Source organism: Hemicordylus capensis, chromosome 2 (genome assembly GCF_027244095.1).
Source record: "Hemicordylus capensis ecotype Gifberg chromosome 2, rHemCap1.1.pri, whole genome shotgun sequence".
Classification (NCBI taxonomy): Eukaryota; Metazoa; Chordata; class Lepidosauria; order Squamata; family Cordylidae; genus Hemicordylus; species Hemicordylus capensis.
The window spans coordinates 25,891,303-25,910,237 of record NC_069658.1 but is presented as its reverse complement, the minus strand read 5'-3'; the positions used below and the strand labels follow the sequence as shown (position 1 = coordinate 25,910,237).

At 43.1% G+C, this 18,935-nt stretch overlaps 1 protein-coding gene across 1 annotated transcript in view; it reads right to left on the bottom strand.

Annotated features, from left to right (window-relative positions):
- Window positions 1–329: 329 nt before the first annotated feature.
- SLC1A3 (solute carrier family 1 member 3) overlaps window positions 330–18,935 on the bottom strand; it is an 89,367-nt gene continuing 70,761 nt past the window's right edge. Inside the window, exons 5-10 of the mRNA XM_053299997.1 lie at window positions 12,195–12,237; window positions 9,549–9,847; window positions 7,117–7,350; window positions 6,317–6,511; window positions 5,032–5,166; window positions 330–1,189 (exon numbers count right to left, since the gene is read on the bottom strand). Coding sequence (XP_053155972.1) covers window positions 985–1,189; window positions 5,032–5,166; window positions 6,317–6,511; window positions 7,117–7,350; window positions 9,549–9,847; window positions 12,195–12,237 — 1,111 coding nt within the window. The 3' untranslated portion in view covers window positions 330–984. The remainder of the gene's footprint in view (window positions 1,190–5,031; window positions 5,167–6,316; window positions 6,512–7,116; window positions 7,351–9,548; window positions 9,848–12,194; window positions 12,238–18,935) is intronic.

Genomic DNA, 18,935 nt, shown 5'->3' with positions numbered 1-18,935 from the left:
GTGGGGTGGGGGCTGGCAGGTAGGCAGCACCTCCCCTGCCCCTTAAAGAACCCCCCCGCCCTCCGAACACCGGTTGACGGAACCAGTTCGGCACTCCTAGAATGGAGCTCTGAACGGTTCTGTGCACATCTCTAATGACAATAGATCTCATTTTTGCTTAGCTGATATGAGACTAAGTTGTGGGGAATTATCCACACATATCATCTTTAAAAAACAAACCCCAATATCTTTACTTTTACTGCTCCAATAGCAATAAAATAAAGAATATCTTTAAAAAGAGCAACCCAAAACTCAGCTACTCATTTCTCAGGGAAATAGCATCAAGCGTAAAAAGCTGACTGTATGTTTAGTGGCATTAAACATGGGTAACAGTCATTAAAAACAAAACAGAATACCAATGTTGCCTTTCCAGTTCATCTAAAGTGAGATCACATTTGCAGGACTAAGAAACATGTATACTTGGCTATTCTTGGGGATGTGTTACAAATATGCCTTTCAGCATATTCCATAGTGATGCCTGCTATTTCTTCTTTTTAATAGGATGCAATCATACAGTACAGCTACTTCTAATTTGGAATATTTTCCAACAGAGGGCTTAACTAGATATTGTGCCTATTAAATGCTGGTACTCAGTTTCTCTTTCATCCTTTCCCTCATAACATCTAGGTAAGGCCAACATGTGATATGATATCATTGTGTGTTGCCCTTCCTCAGGCTCACCTCATTGGCTGCAGGAGTGCAGCAAGACAGACGGATGACATCATATTATGCGTTATATTTACTTAGACATGATGAAGAAGAGGAGGCAAAGAGACAGGGAGCATGACAGCTCAGGGTCTCTCATATTGTCTAGTTAAGCCCTTAGTTTTTTCAGTGCTGTTTAATCAGAGAGAAATGAGGAACAAAGTGGACAAGATACAGAAAAGATCAGAGCAAGGGCACACTTTTCATGTATCTAGTACTTTGTATAGAACATCCTCTACCTTACATCTTGGTTTCACTGTCTAAGGGCTTTTCATTCTCGTTCTCTTGGGAGATCAGCTGGTAAGGTTTCTTCATTTCATTCTCCTCGATCACAGAATTGCCCATCTCAGCATCCTTGCTCCTCAACTCGTGCCTTGATAAGTGTTCTACAATCCCTGCACCGATAGAATCTCCCAAAACGTTGGTAGTGGTACGGAGACGATCCCTATGGAATAGGTTTAAGTTTATATTAATGAGGCTGAAGCACCATTTTAAGTAGTTGCTGAAAGTATCTGCTAGATGATACAATACATGTGCATATAGACTTACTGAAATTAGGAAAGGGCTATATAATCTATAGTGTAAACGAAGCTGTTTCTGTGTTTGTATGGTAGCAATGCCATATGACTGACAACATGCAGGAAAGGATTAGAACCTGAAGTCAGGTAAGAGAACATATGCAAAGAATTAAATGGCAGATTCAGCCTCTAAAGACATGAAGGACATCAAGAGGGAGTCCAATCACATATGTTCCTCCCATTACATGTATATCCTTTTGAGCAAGGGATTATTTTAGTCTACAAAGTGCCATGTGCATGACTGGCAGAATATGGAGCCTCATCTTCTGAAAGGATCAGTGGATGAGTTTAGATTTTGCTTAATGGAACTGCAATTGCTGATGAGACCATTCATGTGACAGCCCCTTCAATAGCATGTGAACTGCAAGAGTCAATAAGGTCGAATCCAAAAGGACCCTAGTGTGAGTGAAGGCTCTCTGGATCGGGGAAAGGAGGTCTGCCATTTCCATTGGCTTCCTCTCCATCTGTAGCTCATAGGCCACATCCCACACCATTACTGATGGCCCCTGATTCTCAAGATCAGCTTTTCAAAAGCATAAGAATGATAGTGGGGAAGAGGGAGAAGGAAAATTTCATTCTACAAGTGCCGTTCCCTTGATAGTTTGTTGGATCCAAGCCCATGCAGTTACTTAAATACTTATAACACTTTTTATTTATAACATTTGCATCATACCCTTCCTCTAAGGAGTGGTGTACATGGGCTTATCCCCATGTTACCTTTCACAATAACTCTGTGAGATAGCATGGATGATGGCCAAGCTAGATGTAACATGGGGGTTCTGTGGTTAGAACTCTCAACAATGATTCAACCCCCCGCCAAGCAGTCACAGGGTGACCTGGTTTGAATCAGGGCAATGACAAGAGAGCAGGGTCCAGTGCTGGATCCATTCATTCATTCATTCATCACATTTATATACCACCCAAACTTTTGTCTCTGGGCGGTAGAAATTGAAATTGAAATTCCCCTCCCATTTTTGCTGATGCATTTGCAATCAGCAAAAATGAGGAAGGGAATTTTGAGGTACCTTTGTGGGCAGCTGATGAATTTTTTGAGGCACAGAGAGTTTACCAATGGCTATACAGTCACCCCTTGCCAACCATGGTTTTGCCAACTATGGTTTTTACCAACCACGGCTTTGAGTGTATATAAATAGGAAATTGTGACAGGTCTTGCCAACTGAGATTCAAGTATCTGCAGTTAGTGAGGGTTTTTGGTTTTTTTAGTGATGGGTTTTTTTTAGCTATTGGGGGGGATTCAGAGGTGCAATTGGCTCATTCCTTTTGGTGACCCTTGCTGACCCCTGCCAATTTAAAATGCCTTTGAGTGATTAAAAAAATTTCCAGAGGTTTGATCTGCTCATTCTTCTTGGTGACTCCTGGTGATATCAAAGGATTTAAAAAAAAACATTTTGGGGGTATTTTCCCCTTTATTTTTAGGTCCTTTTGTGGTTGTGGTTCCCCTACGTCCCTGTTTCCCATAGACTTTAATGCCTCGCCAACTGCAAATTTGCCAATGGCAAGGTTTTGCCAGAATGGAATCCTAGTGGTTGGCAAGGGATGACTGTATTCTTGCTTTATAAAAGTGCATGCTTGGTGAAAGCAACAGCAGCAGCACTTCAAATACTGATGCTGCTCGTGGTGGCAACCAGCCACTGCACTTAGCAGGCCAGCATTTTCCCCACTTCATCAATGGTAGGTGGTAGAAGCTGCAAACAGTGGCACTTGAAAGACTGTTGCTGCTGCTAAATATTTTTTTAAACATCATTTTAAAATGTTTGTAGTGCTTTTAATTATCTTGCTTGCTTTGATTTTTGTGCCTCGTATTTTATATTGTGTTAACCACTCTTGGGACATGACGGGCATGGGGCAGGAAAATATGAAAAAAAACTACCCCAGTATGGGGAAAAGCCCAGCTGTCACGCTGCTCGCTCTGTGTGTAGCTGCTCAGTTTGATGGCAGTAGCAGTGAGGCTGCAGTCGGCTGACCTCCAGAATAGCCCTGTCCAAGAGCAGTTGCTACACTATCAGAAGGTATTGAGGTCTCGCAAGATTTCAGAATGAGATCTAGTTTTTGGCTGAAATTTCGCAAGAATTGCCAAAGCTGTCAGGAACTATATAAGAGTGAACAGGCCAATGATGAGGGGCCAGAGCTTGAAACTAACCCCTTTCTTGTGGTGTAATTCAGAAACCTCTGAGGCTTGTGAGAAGAAGCAGATGTTTGCTGTGGTCCTGTGACCTGGGTATTTGGGAGCTTGACAACTACTTAGGGACACTGGTTTTAGATGGTAAATCAGGTTTTCTCAGTTATTTTTTTTGAGAAATCTATATTCTAATCATAGGACTTCCATTTCACATATAGTTTGGCCTTGTGTGTTTGGTACAAGATCATCCAGTAACCTCCACAGATGAGCAGACATCTAAAACCCCCACTCCCTCACTTTTGGGTTCAACATTCTCACCTCTACACTGGCTCGCTTTATAGAGCAAGTGAGAATTTCCAATATCCTATGGAATATGACTGAATATTTTTACTATTTTAAAGAAGCACATCCTTTTCCATAGAGGAAAGAACTAAAATGTAAAACACTATCTATCTATCTATCTATCTATCTATCTATCTATCTATCTATCTATCAATTTGGTTTGAAAAGTGGTATAAAAATATTTTTGAGCAGGATCCAGGCTAAGTTAGTTATGACAAAGCACCACTGAAATAAATGAGATACATCAGTCACGATTAACTTAAGCACCATTAATGTCAGAGGCTGACATGTTGCATGGGGGTAATGGAGCCAGAAGACATTGATGCCACTGCTGCTGTGTACACGGAGAGAGCTGGTGCTTGTGGTAGCAAGCATGAACTGTCCCCACTTGCTAAGCAGAGTCTGCACTGGTTTGCATTTGAATAGAAGACTACATGTGTGAGCACTGTAAGATATTCCGCTTAGGAGATGGGGTCGCTCTGGGAAGAGCACCTGCCTGCTTACATGCAGAAGGTTCCAAGTTTCCTCCCTGGGAGCATCTCCAAGACAGGGCTGAGAAAAACTCCTGTCGGTAATCTTTAAGAAGCCGCTGCCAGTCTGTGAAGACAATATTGAGCTAGATGGACCAATGGTCTGACTCAGTATATGGCAGCTTCCTATGCTCCTGTGCACAGAAGCAGCAAGGCCACTGTCCCAGCTGGCAGTTGCACAAGCTGCGTCCCTGCATGCAGTTCTCCCATTGTGGTGAACAGAAGAAAGCATGAGCACGCAGCTTTCATGTCAGGTCAGCGGCATCACTGCTTGCATGTATGCAGCAGTGTGGCTGTCAAATTGAGTCTTCTGGCTCCATTACCCTTGTGCATCATGTCAGTCAGTGGGACTTGGTCATGACTAACTTAGTCTGGATCCTGCCTATTATTATTCCTGCCACCAACACCAACACCCATAGGTGCACCAAGGTCATTTTGGAGCTTGGACCTCAAGGCCCTTGGAGGCCCCCTTCCCCTGAAAATCAAGCATCATCAATCTTGGCCGGGCAACCACACCACCTGGGACAGACGAAAGAGGATTTGGCGGCCCATGGGGCTGAGAAGGCCCTGGACTTAGGCCCCCAAGTCCTGGGGTAAGAGCACCTCTGCCGCCACCACCACCACCACCACCACCAGGGCACCTTGACCAATTTCGCTTTATAAAACAGTTTACATGGAGCTGATGAGAAATACTCACAAAAACCAATCCACTGCAATGATAAGGGTGATATCATCTGTAGGCAAACCAACAGATGTCAGGACAATCACCATGGTGACCAGGCCAGCCTGAGGAATTCCTGCTGCACCAATGCTGGCAGCTGTAGCTGTGATGCTGTTCAGATAAAAAGGGGCCCGAAACAATCAGTCTGTGTGGTTTTCTTCTAAGACCACAGCATGCAAATGTTCCAAGAGTGTTTCAGACTAAAAACCGAAAGTCTAAATTTCTCTAAATTGGTGATTTTGATGCTAAGCGCTGTTGCTTGGATGTGTAGCTGGTGTGCATCGCCAAAAGTATTTGTTTTCTCCTTTATGTTTTAATGAAAACATTTGGCACATAAATTAGATAATTCATCACTATTACTCTCTGATTCATCAAACAGACAATACAGTATTAATAAATTAGATGCAGCATTCATGAACGCTATTCATATGCATATACACTATGAATACAGTATTCATCTACTAGACAAAACACCCGTGGAACATCTCATGCATGTATACAGAGCAGAGCATCCCCCAATACATATATATCTGAAAATATAATTTTCTATTTTATTGACTAGGGCTGTGTGTCGTGTCGGATCCGACTTGCCCTGTGTTATGACCCAACAACCCATATTCTGGCTATTGGGGAAATTGGGAATAAACAAATTCCTACAGTTCAATGGAGTTCTGACACCTGTTTTGGATCCTCGCTGCCCTCCCCTCTTCCTTTCCCCCAATTCCACTCCCACCTCCCCTCCCCTCCACTACTTCTCCTTTCTCCATCTCCCTCCACTTAACCAAATTCTCTTCTTGTGACTGGGTGGGGGCAGGCTGCCTCTGGAGGCTTACTCCCAGGTAAGTGTGCATAAAGAGGCAACCTAAAGCTTGCAGTGCTCTTCATGGCAAACTCATACGTAGGGGGGATTACTTGCCCTTTATCGATTTGACAGAATATCTGATACTCCACAGAAAATTATTAATGTTGACAAATATTGGGTATTAATGTAGATATTTCAACATGCATAAGGAACAAGGGAGTGTGCTAAACCGTTGCAGTAAAAAGCAAATCTGCCAGGAGAGAAGTAATCATAAAGGGCCCAATGGCAATACAGTGTCAGTGGTGGCAGGTCTTTCCAGGACTGTGTGCAGACACTGGCTCTGACATGTACATATAATTATAAAAAGGTGTTTGCCCTCATATTATGTGAGAAACAGTCCTCAGCATCAATGTTACATAGAAGCAATTGAACTTGTGACTTTTTTGAGGATTGACATACCTGATTGTGATAATCTGTCCAAAGTTTAGATCCATGTTATTAACCTGTGCAATGAAAATTGCGGCCAGCGCCTCATACAAAGCTGTTCCGTCCATGTTAATAGTTGCACCCACAGGGAGCACGAATCTTGTAATGCGTTTATCCACTCCATTATTTTCTTCCAAACACTTAAACGTGATTGGTAAAGTTGCAGAACTAAAGCCAAAGGGGAACAAAACCCAGACAGATAGCACTACCACATTGTGAAAAAGTAGGACATTTGCTGTGGATGGTGTCTAAACACTTATAATTGACATCAAGAGCTGATTTACACGTGTGAATGAGCCATCCAGAACAAATACCAAAAACAAAAGTTCCTGTTGCCTCATATCATCTCAACAAAAATGCTTTTCAACTGAATTAGTTCAGATATTCAGCTGCAAGTCAATGCCCTAATCCAGCCAAGGTCTGCTTATGGAAGCAGGCTTCTGCATGCCCATCACTTGTTGGATCAGAAAGGGCAGATGTAAAATGAATGTGCATTGAAATATGCATCAGAATGTGCATTTAAGTGTGAATTCAATCTATGGTCACTGTGTTGTTTTCAATGATATGCACATTCAAATGTGCATCCCTATTGATATTCGGGCACGATCAGTCATGCGTAGCTTTGGAAAGCATGACTAGAGTAGACTGGGGTATAAGTGCTGAGGAATTAAGGGATGTCCAAATGAGAACTGTTTCTCATGATCATGATACAAATTCATTCCATGCAGAATTCCACCTGAAGCCAAATTTGACTTGGCTGTGAACATCCCTACCTTGAAGATGTTCCCAAGGCTGTGATGAGAGCTTGAATCAATCCTCCAATGAAGACCCAAGGGTTCTTCCGCGTGATTAGGAAGTAGAGTAGCGGGAGAACGACAATAGCATGGATGAGCAAGCCAATGATAACAGTTATAGTATACATGGCCAGCTGCCCTCCAATCACGCCCATGTCTTCCATCTCAACAATTTTTCCAGCAATCAAAAACATGATACCAAGTGGTGCATACCTACAAACAAGTCAAACATGTAATACTGTGCTGTGCAAAATACCCTTACTCTTTAGAACTTCCCTGCCCCATTCTAAAAGGATGTGCAGCATATGTTTACTTGGAAGTAAGCCTCACTTTGTTCAATGGGACTTAATCCCTAGATTGCAGCCTTAGTGCTAAACTACACATTACTGTAAGCACATGCTATACAGCTGTGTATTTGTTTTTTCTTTAATAACCTCATACAAAGGGAGAAGATCTGGATCAGGGCTGTGGATAGTGGGGAGGGTTTGTTTTGGGTAAGAAAAGTTAACAAATGCAGGATGGAAGAGACCTGGCTTGGCAGCAGTGCACATGAAAAAGACTACTGTGTCTTAGTGGACAAAAAGGAAGCCAGCAGTGTGATGCAGCTGCTAAAAAAGCTAATGCAATCTTAGGCTGCACACAATCAGTGGTGTGCAGATCACAAGAAGTAATTTCTCCACTCTATCCTGCACTGGTCAGACCTCACTTGGAATGTTGGCGGACATCCTGACCAATGAAGCATGGTATTTCTGAAAAGTTCAACTAACTCATCTACATCCCTTGCTCAGCAGTGGGGGATAATTTTGACAAGCTCCCCTTCCCCAGAAAGTGCTCTGTGCCTCTTAAAAATATGACCCTGAAGGTCATGTAGTCCTCAGGAACGTATTTTGAGGTGACACAGAGGTCTTCCAAAGGAAGACCAGGCTGTCGAAACCTTGTCTAAGGAGGAACGGTTGAAGGAGCTGGGTATGTTCAGTCTGGAGAAGTTAAGGCTAAGGGGAAATATGATAGCTGTTTTCAAATATCGGAAGGGCTGTCATATAGAAGAAGGAAGAGGGTTTGTTCTCTGTTGCTCCTGAGCAGCACTGTCCTTAGGGCAGGGCAAGCAGGGTGACTGCCCCAAGTCCCATTCTTTTAACTACCCCCTAAGATTAACCGCAAGCCACTCCCCCCCACCACACTGGCTGATTTACCCCAGGCCCTGCACCCCACCAGGGCTCTTTAAGCACAGCCCTGCTCCTGGGAGCAGGACTAGAACCAATGGGCTGAATGAGGAGGAAGCAGATATAGGCTTGATTCTGGATGAATTTCCTAACTATACGAGCTTTTTGACAGTGGAACAGCCTTCCTCATGGAGGGCTCTCACGCTGTAGAGGTTTTCAAGCAGAGGTTGGATGGCCTTCTGTCAGGGATGTTGTTGCAGTGTGGCACTCCCAGGTGGGAAGTCCTGCAGCTGAATCACAGGGCTGCTCCTTATCCTTGCTAGGATGACCTCGGAGCCTCCAGGGTCCTGGGTTACTTCACCTGGATGAAGTGCACTTCCTCATGGCCTGATCTCTCTCTGGAGGGCTGAGGCCTCATCTGCTCTCATCCCTGACCACAGCCATTTTATGGAGCTTGGAGCTTCTCATGTGATGCCACCAGGCTCCACCCTGTCCCCTTACATCTACCTTTATTAGGGTAGACTATACAGCTGGCTGTCCCCTTTGTCCTGTTGCCCTCCCCCCGGAACCCTCTCCTCCTTCCCCCATCCCTTCTGCCACCCCATGCCAGGGCAGGTTTCCCTTGCCTCTGTCCATGGACCCTCTGCAGCCGCATTATTACTGAGCTCCCAGTAGGGTGGCACTGCCTTCTCCATGCTTGTCTGTTCCAGCTGCTCTCTCTTGCTCCTGCCAGCTAATTACCACATGGCAGACCTATTTTAGTTAAGTTGTGGGTTCAGTTTATCCTGTTCTGAAGAACTCAAAAGCTTGCTCACTACTATGTGACATTTTAGTCGGTCCTAATAGCCACCTAATGGCACAGCGGGGAAATGACTTGACTAGCAAGCCAGAGGTTGCCGGTTTGAATCCCTGCTGGTATGTTTCCCAGACTATGGGAAACACCTACATCGGGCAGCAGCAATACAGGAAGATGCTGAAAGGCATCATCTCATGCAGCACGGGAGATGGCAATGGTAAACCCCTCCTGTATTCTACCAAAGACAACCACATGGCTCTGTGGTCACCAGGAGTTGACACTGACTCGATGGCACAACTTTACTTTAATAAAGGTAATATCCTATTATTACCCCACTTTGGTTTTTGAAGTGAACTGATGCTACAGGAACTTATATCAGTTAAGAAGTAGGCTGTTTGCTAGTGATAACACCAGTCCAGTTAAATCAAGTCGAATTCAGCTTCAGCACTTACCACATAATTAGTGCTACCAGTCGCATGATAGCCTCGTTCAGACTATCAAAGAAGTCCCTTAATGCTCGCCCTTGCTCCTTCATGTTCCCTATCACCAGTCCGAAACTGATTGAGAAGACGACTAGGCCAAGTGCATTCACTCCATTTACAGCCCCTGGAACTGGGATCATCTCCTTTTTCAGTTGGGTTAGGTTCCCCATTGCCTCTGATACGTTGTTTATAATGGCAGCAAAGACAGATGTTTCGTTCGATTCAACGGGCACACTGGTAGGTATTCGTTCCTCATAGTTTGTTTTGAACTGTTAGGGGTGGAGGAAAGAGGAGAGATGCAATATTTGTGTCTTCTCCAGGCATTACGGAGACATTAGTCCTAGGGCCACTCAGTTGTAACTAGCCGAAAATATTCATGAAATCCTCTGATATGAAACTGTGGCCCTCCAGATGTTGCTGGTCTACAACTCCCATAATCTTCTGTCAATGGCCAGTGACCAGGGATGACGGGTGTTGCAGGCCAACATCTGTAGGAAGGCCATGGCTTGAGACTTCTGCTATATACATTTAAACTTTTCTGAGGATGGGGATTCTAATTTTGATTTATATTTTGTACAACAATGTATTTTTTGTTTCTGCATTCTTTCTTTTGTTCTGTAACAGCAATAACTACTACTACTGTTACTACCCCCAAGAGTATTTACATAGCTCTCATAGTAAGCCATGGGACCCAAGAAGAAGACCTAACTAGCAAATCTGATTTTTGTTCTGGGCTGATTTAGCCTCGTGGCTTCCTGGGAAAATAGTAGCACTGGGCCAATAAAAACAAGAAGCCAAACCTAATATGGCGCAACTGAAAACTTGTCCAACTTAGTAAGATGTTCTAGGACCATCCCACACAGTAGATTTTTAGGTGTATACCTAATTTTAAGAAAATGTTCACACCAGCTCAGTGGCAGATCATCTGCTTTGCAAGCACCAAGTCTCAGAGTGAATTCCTGGTTTCTCCAGGTAGGGCCGGGAAAGGCTCCTGCCTGAAGCCCTGAAAAGCTGCTGCCTGTCAGAGTAAACAGGACTGAGCTGGATGGACCAATGGTCTGAGCTCCCTGTGTTCCTATGAACATGTGACTGAAAATACATTTTGTATACATAAAAGGGTTGGTTGATGTTCTCACTCTCAAGTGCATGCTCTGTGGCAAACACAGGTTTGCTACCACATAATGTGTACAATGGCTCCTGGCAACTGCATTAAGATGCAACGCTCTTTTATAATGCTCTTTGGTCCCATAGTGCAAACGTTAGGACTATAAATTTTGAATCCAGTGATCAGAGTTCATATCTCAGTGGGACCTTGTTAGACATTGAGGATAGGGCCATAGCTCAGTGGTAGAGCATCTGCTTTGCATGCAGAAGGTCCCACGTTCAATCCCAGGCACCTCTAAGTAGGGCTGGGAAATACCCATCAGACCTCTGGAGAGCTGCTTCCAGTTAGTGCAGCCAGTACTGAGCTAGATGGACCAATGGCCAGATTTGGTGTAAGGCAACTTCCTATATATAAACTTGCTCTATCTGTTAAAACTGCAAGAGCTTTTCACCAGCTCAAAACACAATGCAAAGAGGGGATTTTGCTCAAGAATGGAGCAACCAAGGGTGAATTTAAACAGTCCATTTTGAGTGGTGAAATGTTAGCACAAGATTTGGGGGGGGGGAAATTCCCTGAAATCCCTCAAATGAAATTTGTGATTGGTTTTCTACAGGAAAAAAAATGCCTACAGTTGTGTCACTGTTACAATACATGGGATGAATTATTTATTTATTTATTTGATTTTTATACCGCCCTTCCAAAATGGCTCAGGGCAGTTTACAATTAAAACAGGAACCGTTAAAACCAATAACAATTAAAACAGAAACCGTTAAAACCAATAACAATTAAAACAGAAATATAAATATAAACATCAATTAACAATTAAAACACCATTAAAACAATTAAACAATGTATAAGAATTAGCAACCATAAATGCATTTGTTAGGAGAATGACAAGGAATAATTTGCAGCCTTCAATCAATTTGCTCTAGGGGCTAGCCCCTGAGCTCCCATAATGGGTGGTGGAACTCTCTAAGGAATTTGCAAGATCATGTTCATGCACATCTTTCTCATCAGTGCCATGCTACTAATATGTACTGAATTTTGAAAATCTATTACTACTACTACAAATATGTATATACCACTCATCAACAAAATTCTCAAAGTGGTTTACATAGAAAAATAAATAATACATAAATAAGATGGTTCTCTGTCCCAAAAGGGCTCACAATCTAAAAAGAAACATAAGGGTGACACCAGCAACAGCCATGGGAGGGATGCTGTGCTGGGGTTGGATAGGGCCAGTTGCTCTTCCCCTGATAAATATAAGAGAATCAACACTTTAAAAGATGTCTCTTTGCTCAGTTAGCGGGGGTTAATCTGAGTGAAATGCCATGTAAAAATGTACAAATTATTATGTACACATTATTAGTTAATGTGATCTTGTTTCCATCATGACAACTATATGTAAGAGAAAGCAAGATATCAATGTTCACACAACTCATCATCAGGCAGAAGAGCTCTGTGTAATTCACGAGATAATCTACATGAAGTGAACAACACACTATTACCTGTTTAAAGCAGGCTTCCACCAGATTTGGAGGAAACATGTTTCTGAAAGGGAAAAAAAGGACAATTATCTGAGACATATTAAGGCCCATTCACACATTATCTTCAACACTCTTACAATGAGTGTACAATGTACACAGGTGCAGATCTATACACAGGTACTGTGATTCACACTATGAGGCTGTTCAGCCAAGGTGTCATGGCTCAGACTTCTGCCTCAGAAGATTCAGAGCAGGAGGATTCGCCTGCTAGTGAGTGCTCAGAGGCACAGCAACAGGATTTGGCAGGGAGACCAGACTCTGGAGCTGAGAATTCGCAAGAGCTGCCAGAATTTCTGATGGGGAGGAGCCTGGGATTTCACCTGTCTTGAGAAGGTGTCTCAAGAGGCAAGCTCAGTGGCAGTCACGCAGGCTCAGGAGATCACAAGAGAGGAAGCCGAAGTGCTGACTCAGGGAAGCCTGATTGGCTGCTGGTTCTCTTGAGCCATATATATTTAGCAGTCTCTCACTTGCTCAGATGCTGTTTGCAACTTTCGCTGGCGGCAGACAGTGTGCTATTTAAATTCCAGACTTTTCTGAGTTCCAGGTTGCCTTGTTTATGCTTTCCTGCTTTGTTCCGTTAATTCCTTGTTCTGGTGTCTTTAGCTCATTTCATTCCTTGCTTTGTGTTTTCTTTTCACTTATTACTCAGTTATTGTTAGAGGAGGGTACCTAGTTCAGTTCAGGGGACTTAATTCATTTACTATTTTCTTTGTGAGCCTTTTCTTTTCCTTCTTGCAGTTTCGCTGCTGCTTTTCTGTTATTTCATAAGGGGAGTGCTGAAGGGGGTTGTAAATCCTGTTGGGTTAGCTGAGCTAACAGATTTACGACACAAACCCAGGTTTGGGCAGCCCTGCCTAGGTTTGGCTGCCTGTGTGAAGTGCCAGGGTTGGGGCCAGTCCTGGTACTGCCTGCCTTGAAAGCCTGAGTTTTAAACTCAGGCTTTAACTTGGGTTAAAGGGTGTGAACACAGTTACAGGGTTGTGTTTGTGCCCGGGCTGCATGCAACTCGAGCACATACAGAGTTGGGCACCTAGAACATCCGACTCACAGGGGAATCCCTCAATGCACTGCACTGCTTGCGTGGAGCATTTTGGAATTTCTGGAGGCTGGGACTCGTGCTCGGAGCAGTGTGAATTGTGTGGGCACCCAACATCGCACCAAAAAGGAGATCATCAAGCATCTGGGGGAGGGGGAGGTAAATTCATCCCTGCCTTCTCCACCGCCCACCTACCCCGCCCCTCTAATGGCTGTGTGCATGACCTTATTAGGTTGAGCACAGTACAGTAGTAAACTTCCTATCTGTACCATGCATTTGCGGGGCCTGTACTCAGGTTCACTTTTAAAATAAGCACAGGTACAGCCATTCACACAAACACATGTATAGGTGTACAGACATCTGTACACCTGTACAGCATAATGTCTGAATCGGGCTTTAGACATCTTTCCCCATCTTTTACCAAGCAGAAGTTTTCACTTACTTTTATAATTAGGCAAAGAAAACCTGGTGCATGTTTTCTAATTTACAGAGCAGAGCTGTCCAGGCAGTATGCAAACTGGGGACACTACTTGCTGAGAACATGCTTGAAAGCCCTGCCCCTGCCGTGACATATGCAGTTCCCGCTTCCCCCCACCCTCACCCAACAGCATTTGTCTGATTACAGGGAGGATCTCTCATAAGTACAGTGTTTGTCCCAGAAGACAAACACTGTACGCATGAAGGGGGCAGGGTTTTCATGCGCATCATACGGGGGCGTGACTTTCAAGCACATTCTTGGTGACATTGTACATGAGTACATCATCCCCAGATTGCATAATTCCTGGACAGGGCTAGAGAAATAGCATTATCTTCCGGATTGTCAAACTACATATTTCTCGAAATGTGTAACCTGAGCCTTCCATGCTTGTTCTTTAATCAAGAAAATAACTGGATCCTATCACTGGATCCTGAGATAAGATGTAGTCCTATGCCTTTACTGGGGATTAAGCCCCACTGAATTCAGTTGGACAACCTAGAGTGAAATTTAAAATCATGCAAGATGCAAGAGAACGTGGAGGACTGGCTATCCCAAATGTGAAATTATATTGCACAGGTATTTGTGGACGGATATAAAGAAAACGAATGTAGAAATTAAAAACCACCCCATTAGGAACAGCTTGATGAAGGTATGGGATAAGTACAAAAAAAGGATAAGTCCAACATTTTCACTGGTAGCTTCAATATTAAATATATATTTTCACAGAGAAGAACATATAAAACAATTTGATCAATGGCGAGCATACGATTTGCAGAGTCTTATGGCGGGAAGATCAAAAATGAAATCTTTTCAATGTTTAAGTCAATAATGGAAAGAAACTCCTTCCTGGTTACCATAATTACAGATAACCAGCATAATTCGGGAAGAAGTACAGAAGTAAGGTGAGAATAACAGAATTTGAAATTTTAATAACAAAGAACTCAGAACACATGCTAGGCCTTATATATAAACTTCTATTGAAATATGACTCAGAATCTGAACAGGTGAAGGATTGTATGGTAAAATGGATGCAGAACTTAAACAGAACAATAGAGATGCAACAGTGGGAATTTCAATGGAAGGTGAATATAAAATTTACAATGAATAGTACTCTAAGGGAAAATTGGTATAAAATGTACCTGCATTGGTATATTACTCCAGCAGTAATTTCAAAGATGAACTATCCTGGAGACTGTTGGAAATGTATGGAGCAGACAAGTACTTTCTATCATATGTGGTGGACATGTAAAAAAGCTCAAAATTTTTGGAAAACAATACATTCCAAGATGCAGCAAATTTTGCATACAAACTTCCCTTTTCTCCCAGAAATATTCATGTTAAATTTTACTAAACCGCATATTCCCGCAAAACAGACTGAATTTTCTTTATATATGATAATGGCGGCAAGAATCCTTTATGCTTCCTGTTGGAAAACAAATTTGATTCCAACTTTAGATGACTGGCATCTCAAACTTTGGGAATATGCATCAATGGCCAAAATAATTGCATATATTAAAAATAAATCTGAGGATTTTTTCTTTCAAGTGTGGGAACCATTTATTCAATATAATATATCACAGGGATTGGCACTCCATTCGAGATTTGGCTTTTCTTTGTAGAGGAAATTAATGCAGACAGCAAGAATATCATTGTTGTTTCAGTCCTGTACTCAATAATGTGTAGAGTGTGGTGGGTGGGGAGAGATATGTTGGCTGAAGGAATTTAGGTTGACGTATATAGACTATATTGAGAATCTTTGTAATTGCTGGGTTTGATTATTCTGTTTCTTGTTTCTTTTTTCTTTTCTGTTTCTTATTTCTCTTTGTTTATATCTTTTTAAAACAATAAAATAATTTTTTTTAAAAAAATGAATTCAGTTGGACTTCCATCATGGAATCATTCATAGGACAGTCATCATCCTTAATCTGTTCACTCCAAAGTTCTCTCACATGGCAGTACTCCTAAGATACATGTTTCAGAATGGTAGCAAGAATGGTAACTGGTACAGGAAACAGACATCTCTTTGGGGATAGAGACGACAGGCAGTTTAGAAAGATATGACACCAAGAACCCTCCAGGAAAGACACATTGAGGAAGATGAAGACTGGTTAGATCATCAAATGAGCATGTCTTCAGTGGCTATGATATTCTTGTAACAAGGACAAATCAGGCTTGTGTTCTCAGCATGACTACATTGGGCAGACTCTCACTTCTGCGTGTACATAAGAACATAAGGAGAACCTTGCTGGACCCAGCATCTTGTTTCCCACATTGGCCATCCTATTTGTGGGAACCCACAAGTAGGAGATAAAAGTATGCTCCCTCTCCTGCCATTGCTCCCATGCAACTGGTATTCAACAGGTATAGTACCCTAAGCCTGGAGGGAGCATAAAGTCATCAAGATCAGAAGCTGCTGATAGACTTGTCATCAATGAATTTGTCTCATCTCCATCTGAAGTAATCTAATCTGGAGATAATCTATGTGGTCGCTAAGAGTCAAGACTGACTCGAAAGCACTCAATCAATCAATAAAGCTAGTGAGCATCCTCACATCTTGTGGCAGTGAATTCCATAGACTGGTTGTGCTCTACAACAATCTGGATTCAAATTAAAAGTGCATTAGATAGTATAACACACTTTGCGCTGTTTTTCAATCCACTTCTCTTTCTATTTGTACTCTAGGTTAAAAACTCTCCTAAATACTATCTGAATATATATTTCTCTTAGGCGTACCATCGCTAATCCCATGCATGGCAGCTCTCATGAGAGTTCACAAGCAGCTGCCTGGATAGCAATGGGGACAGGGAAGAAAATGGCAATGACAGCCAGCCAGCAAAGATAACGGTGGCAAATGATGGTGGCCGACCAGCCAGCTGGCCAAAGAAAATGATGGTAGGCCCGCCCTCCTGACTTCACTGGTCTTCTTCATCTTGTTTCCTCATCTAATTCACACAGTGGCAGCCTCCTTCTCCTGAAGGGGCTCCTTCCTCACTCACAACCCCTCTCTTTGCAGACCCCTGCCCACTAACAGTTGCATTCCAACTGACCTTCACCATCATAGGCTCCACCTCATCTGCATATGGAATCCCCACTGCCCAATCAACATGGTGCTTCTGCTCTCACAGGCTCCTCCTCCCTATCTGCAGATGGAATCCCCACTGCCCAATCAGGTGCTTCTGCTCACGAACTTTCACGAGAGCTGCCACACACGGGATTAGCCACGGGTATGCCTTAGTGATATACATATAAAGACTAGTGGGCCCAGGCGCAGAGCATCTGCGCCTCTAGTTGGGCTCAGCTGTCCCCCACCCCCCCATGCTGGCATGCCCGGCTTTCTGGCTGTCACACAATGTCAGGCTCCTTCTCCTGAAGGGGCTCTTTCCTCCCTCATGACCCATTTTTTCGCAGACCCCTGCCCGCTATCTATCTATCGATCTATCTATCTATCTATCTATTCCTCTCCTCTACAATCAAGAACATCTTCTGACCAGTAACAGTTGCATTCCAACTGACCTTAACCATCACAGGCTCCTCCTACTTATCTGCATATGGAATCCCCACTTCCCAACCACCACGGTGCCACAGACTCCGCCTCCCTATCTGCATATGGAATCCCCACTGCCCAATCAGGTGCTTCTGCTTGCGAACTCTGTCAGCCAATCACCTCCTCCCCCTCTGTCAGCCAATTGCCTCCTTTCTGCCATGTCCCCACACATAGCCCGTCTTAGAGAAATAAGTATATAGATAGATAGATGCTGGCTGCTGTTAGGCTATGCTTTGAAAAATACTGCAAACTGAGGAAAACTAATAAATGTTATGTATATATTTGTTTACTGCATTTCAATACTGTCAAGTCATTAAATTTCATGGTGATTTACAACAAAAGAAATTGATAAACAATTAAGACCAATTAAAAGAATTAAAACAAAATTAAACAATTGGAAAGAAAGCTATATTATTTCACTGTTACAGCATCATTATGTTAGAGAAGGGCGGTGGAAAAGTAATACTTTTGCTGATAAGTGGAGATGGTTTATTATATACTGGCCAAACAAGGTGCATTCATCTAATGACATGTTACATTTGTTTAATGTACTATACATTACCTATGTTTTAAGATTTGTATAGTTTCGTGATTTATGCTCTATTGCCTTATATAACGGAATATTAATTATATCCTGTAAGTTTTCATCAGTTGTTTTTGTCTTAAGACATAACTTCTATGTTTAACTTTATATATATTTGCTATCTGTTAACAACAAAAATGAATTGCAGTCAGGCAGCATGATCCTGTACATGGATTTTAGCTATGGCAGTGCATGTTAAGTCTTGCATGACTATGGCTAAAACATGAACCTATGCTTGGGATGTAAGGCCATGTTATGCAGCTCTGTCCCGTTTGCAATTAGAACTCCTTATTCTAGAAGAAAGAAGATGATGGCGGGGTGGGGGGGAGAAGAAAGAGGAGCAGCAGCCGCAGCAGCAACTCTTTCAGTCAATATTTGCAAGTCCCAAGGTCCTAATTTTACATAAAAGGTGGCTTCAAGTCCTACGTCGTTCTCTCCACCCAAACTGTGGAATTTGCTGCACCAGCATTACTACTGAGGCTGGAGGTAGATCTTGAGAATCAGCTTTGTTTCTTCACACCAGCACTGGGACTTGTATAGCCTTGGGAAGGGCCACAGCTCAGTGGGAGAGCACATGCAGAAGGCCTCAGGTTCAACCCCGGCCATTTCTAGATAGAACTGAGAAAGATTCCTATTTGCTGTATTCGTACAGGGAGCTGCTATCAGCCAGTGCAGATGACACTGAACTAGATGAACCAATGGCCTGACACAGTAGAAGGCAGACTCCTATGTAGTTCATTTTATTAATGCACTAGTATTTTGAAGCCCGTTATAATAACGGGCGCTAGCCTTTTCCTCTCCCCTTTACTGTTTTTTTTAAAAAAAATACTGACGACGACGCTGCCGCCGAAGTCCCATGCTCCCTCCCTCCCAACTTCCGAAACCACCTTACCCCTCCCGTGACAGTTGAGAAAAGAAAGACCTAAATTGAAGAGGGAGAGAGGAGCTCGCAAGCAGCGCTCCTCCCTCTGCAAAGACTCTGCCCGAACTGGCGCTTGGGGCGGAAAGGACGCCTCTTGCGTCCTTTCGGCCCCAAGCGCCAGTTCGGGCAGAGCCTTTGC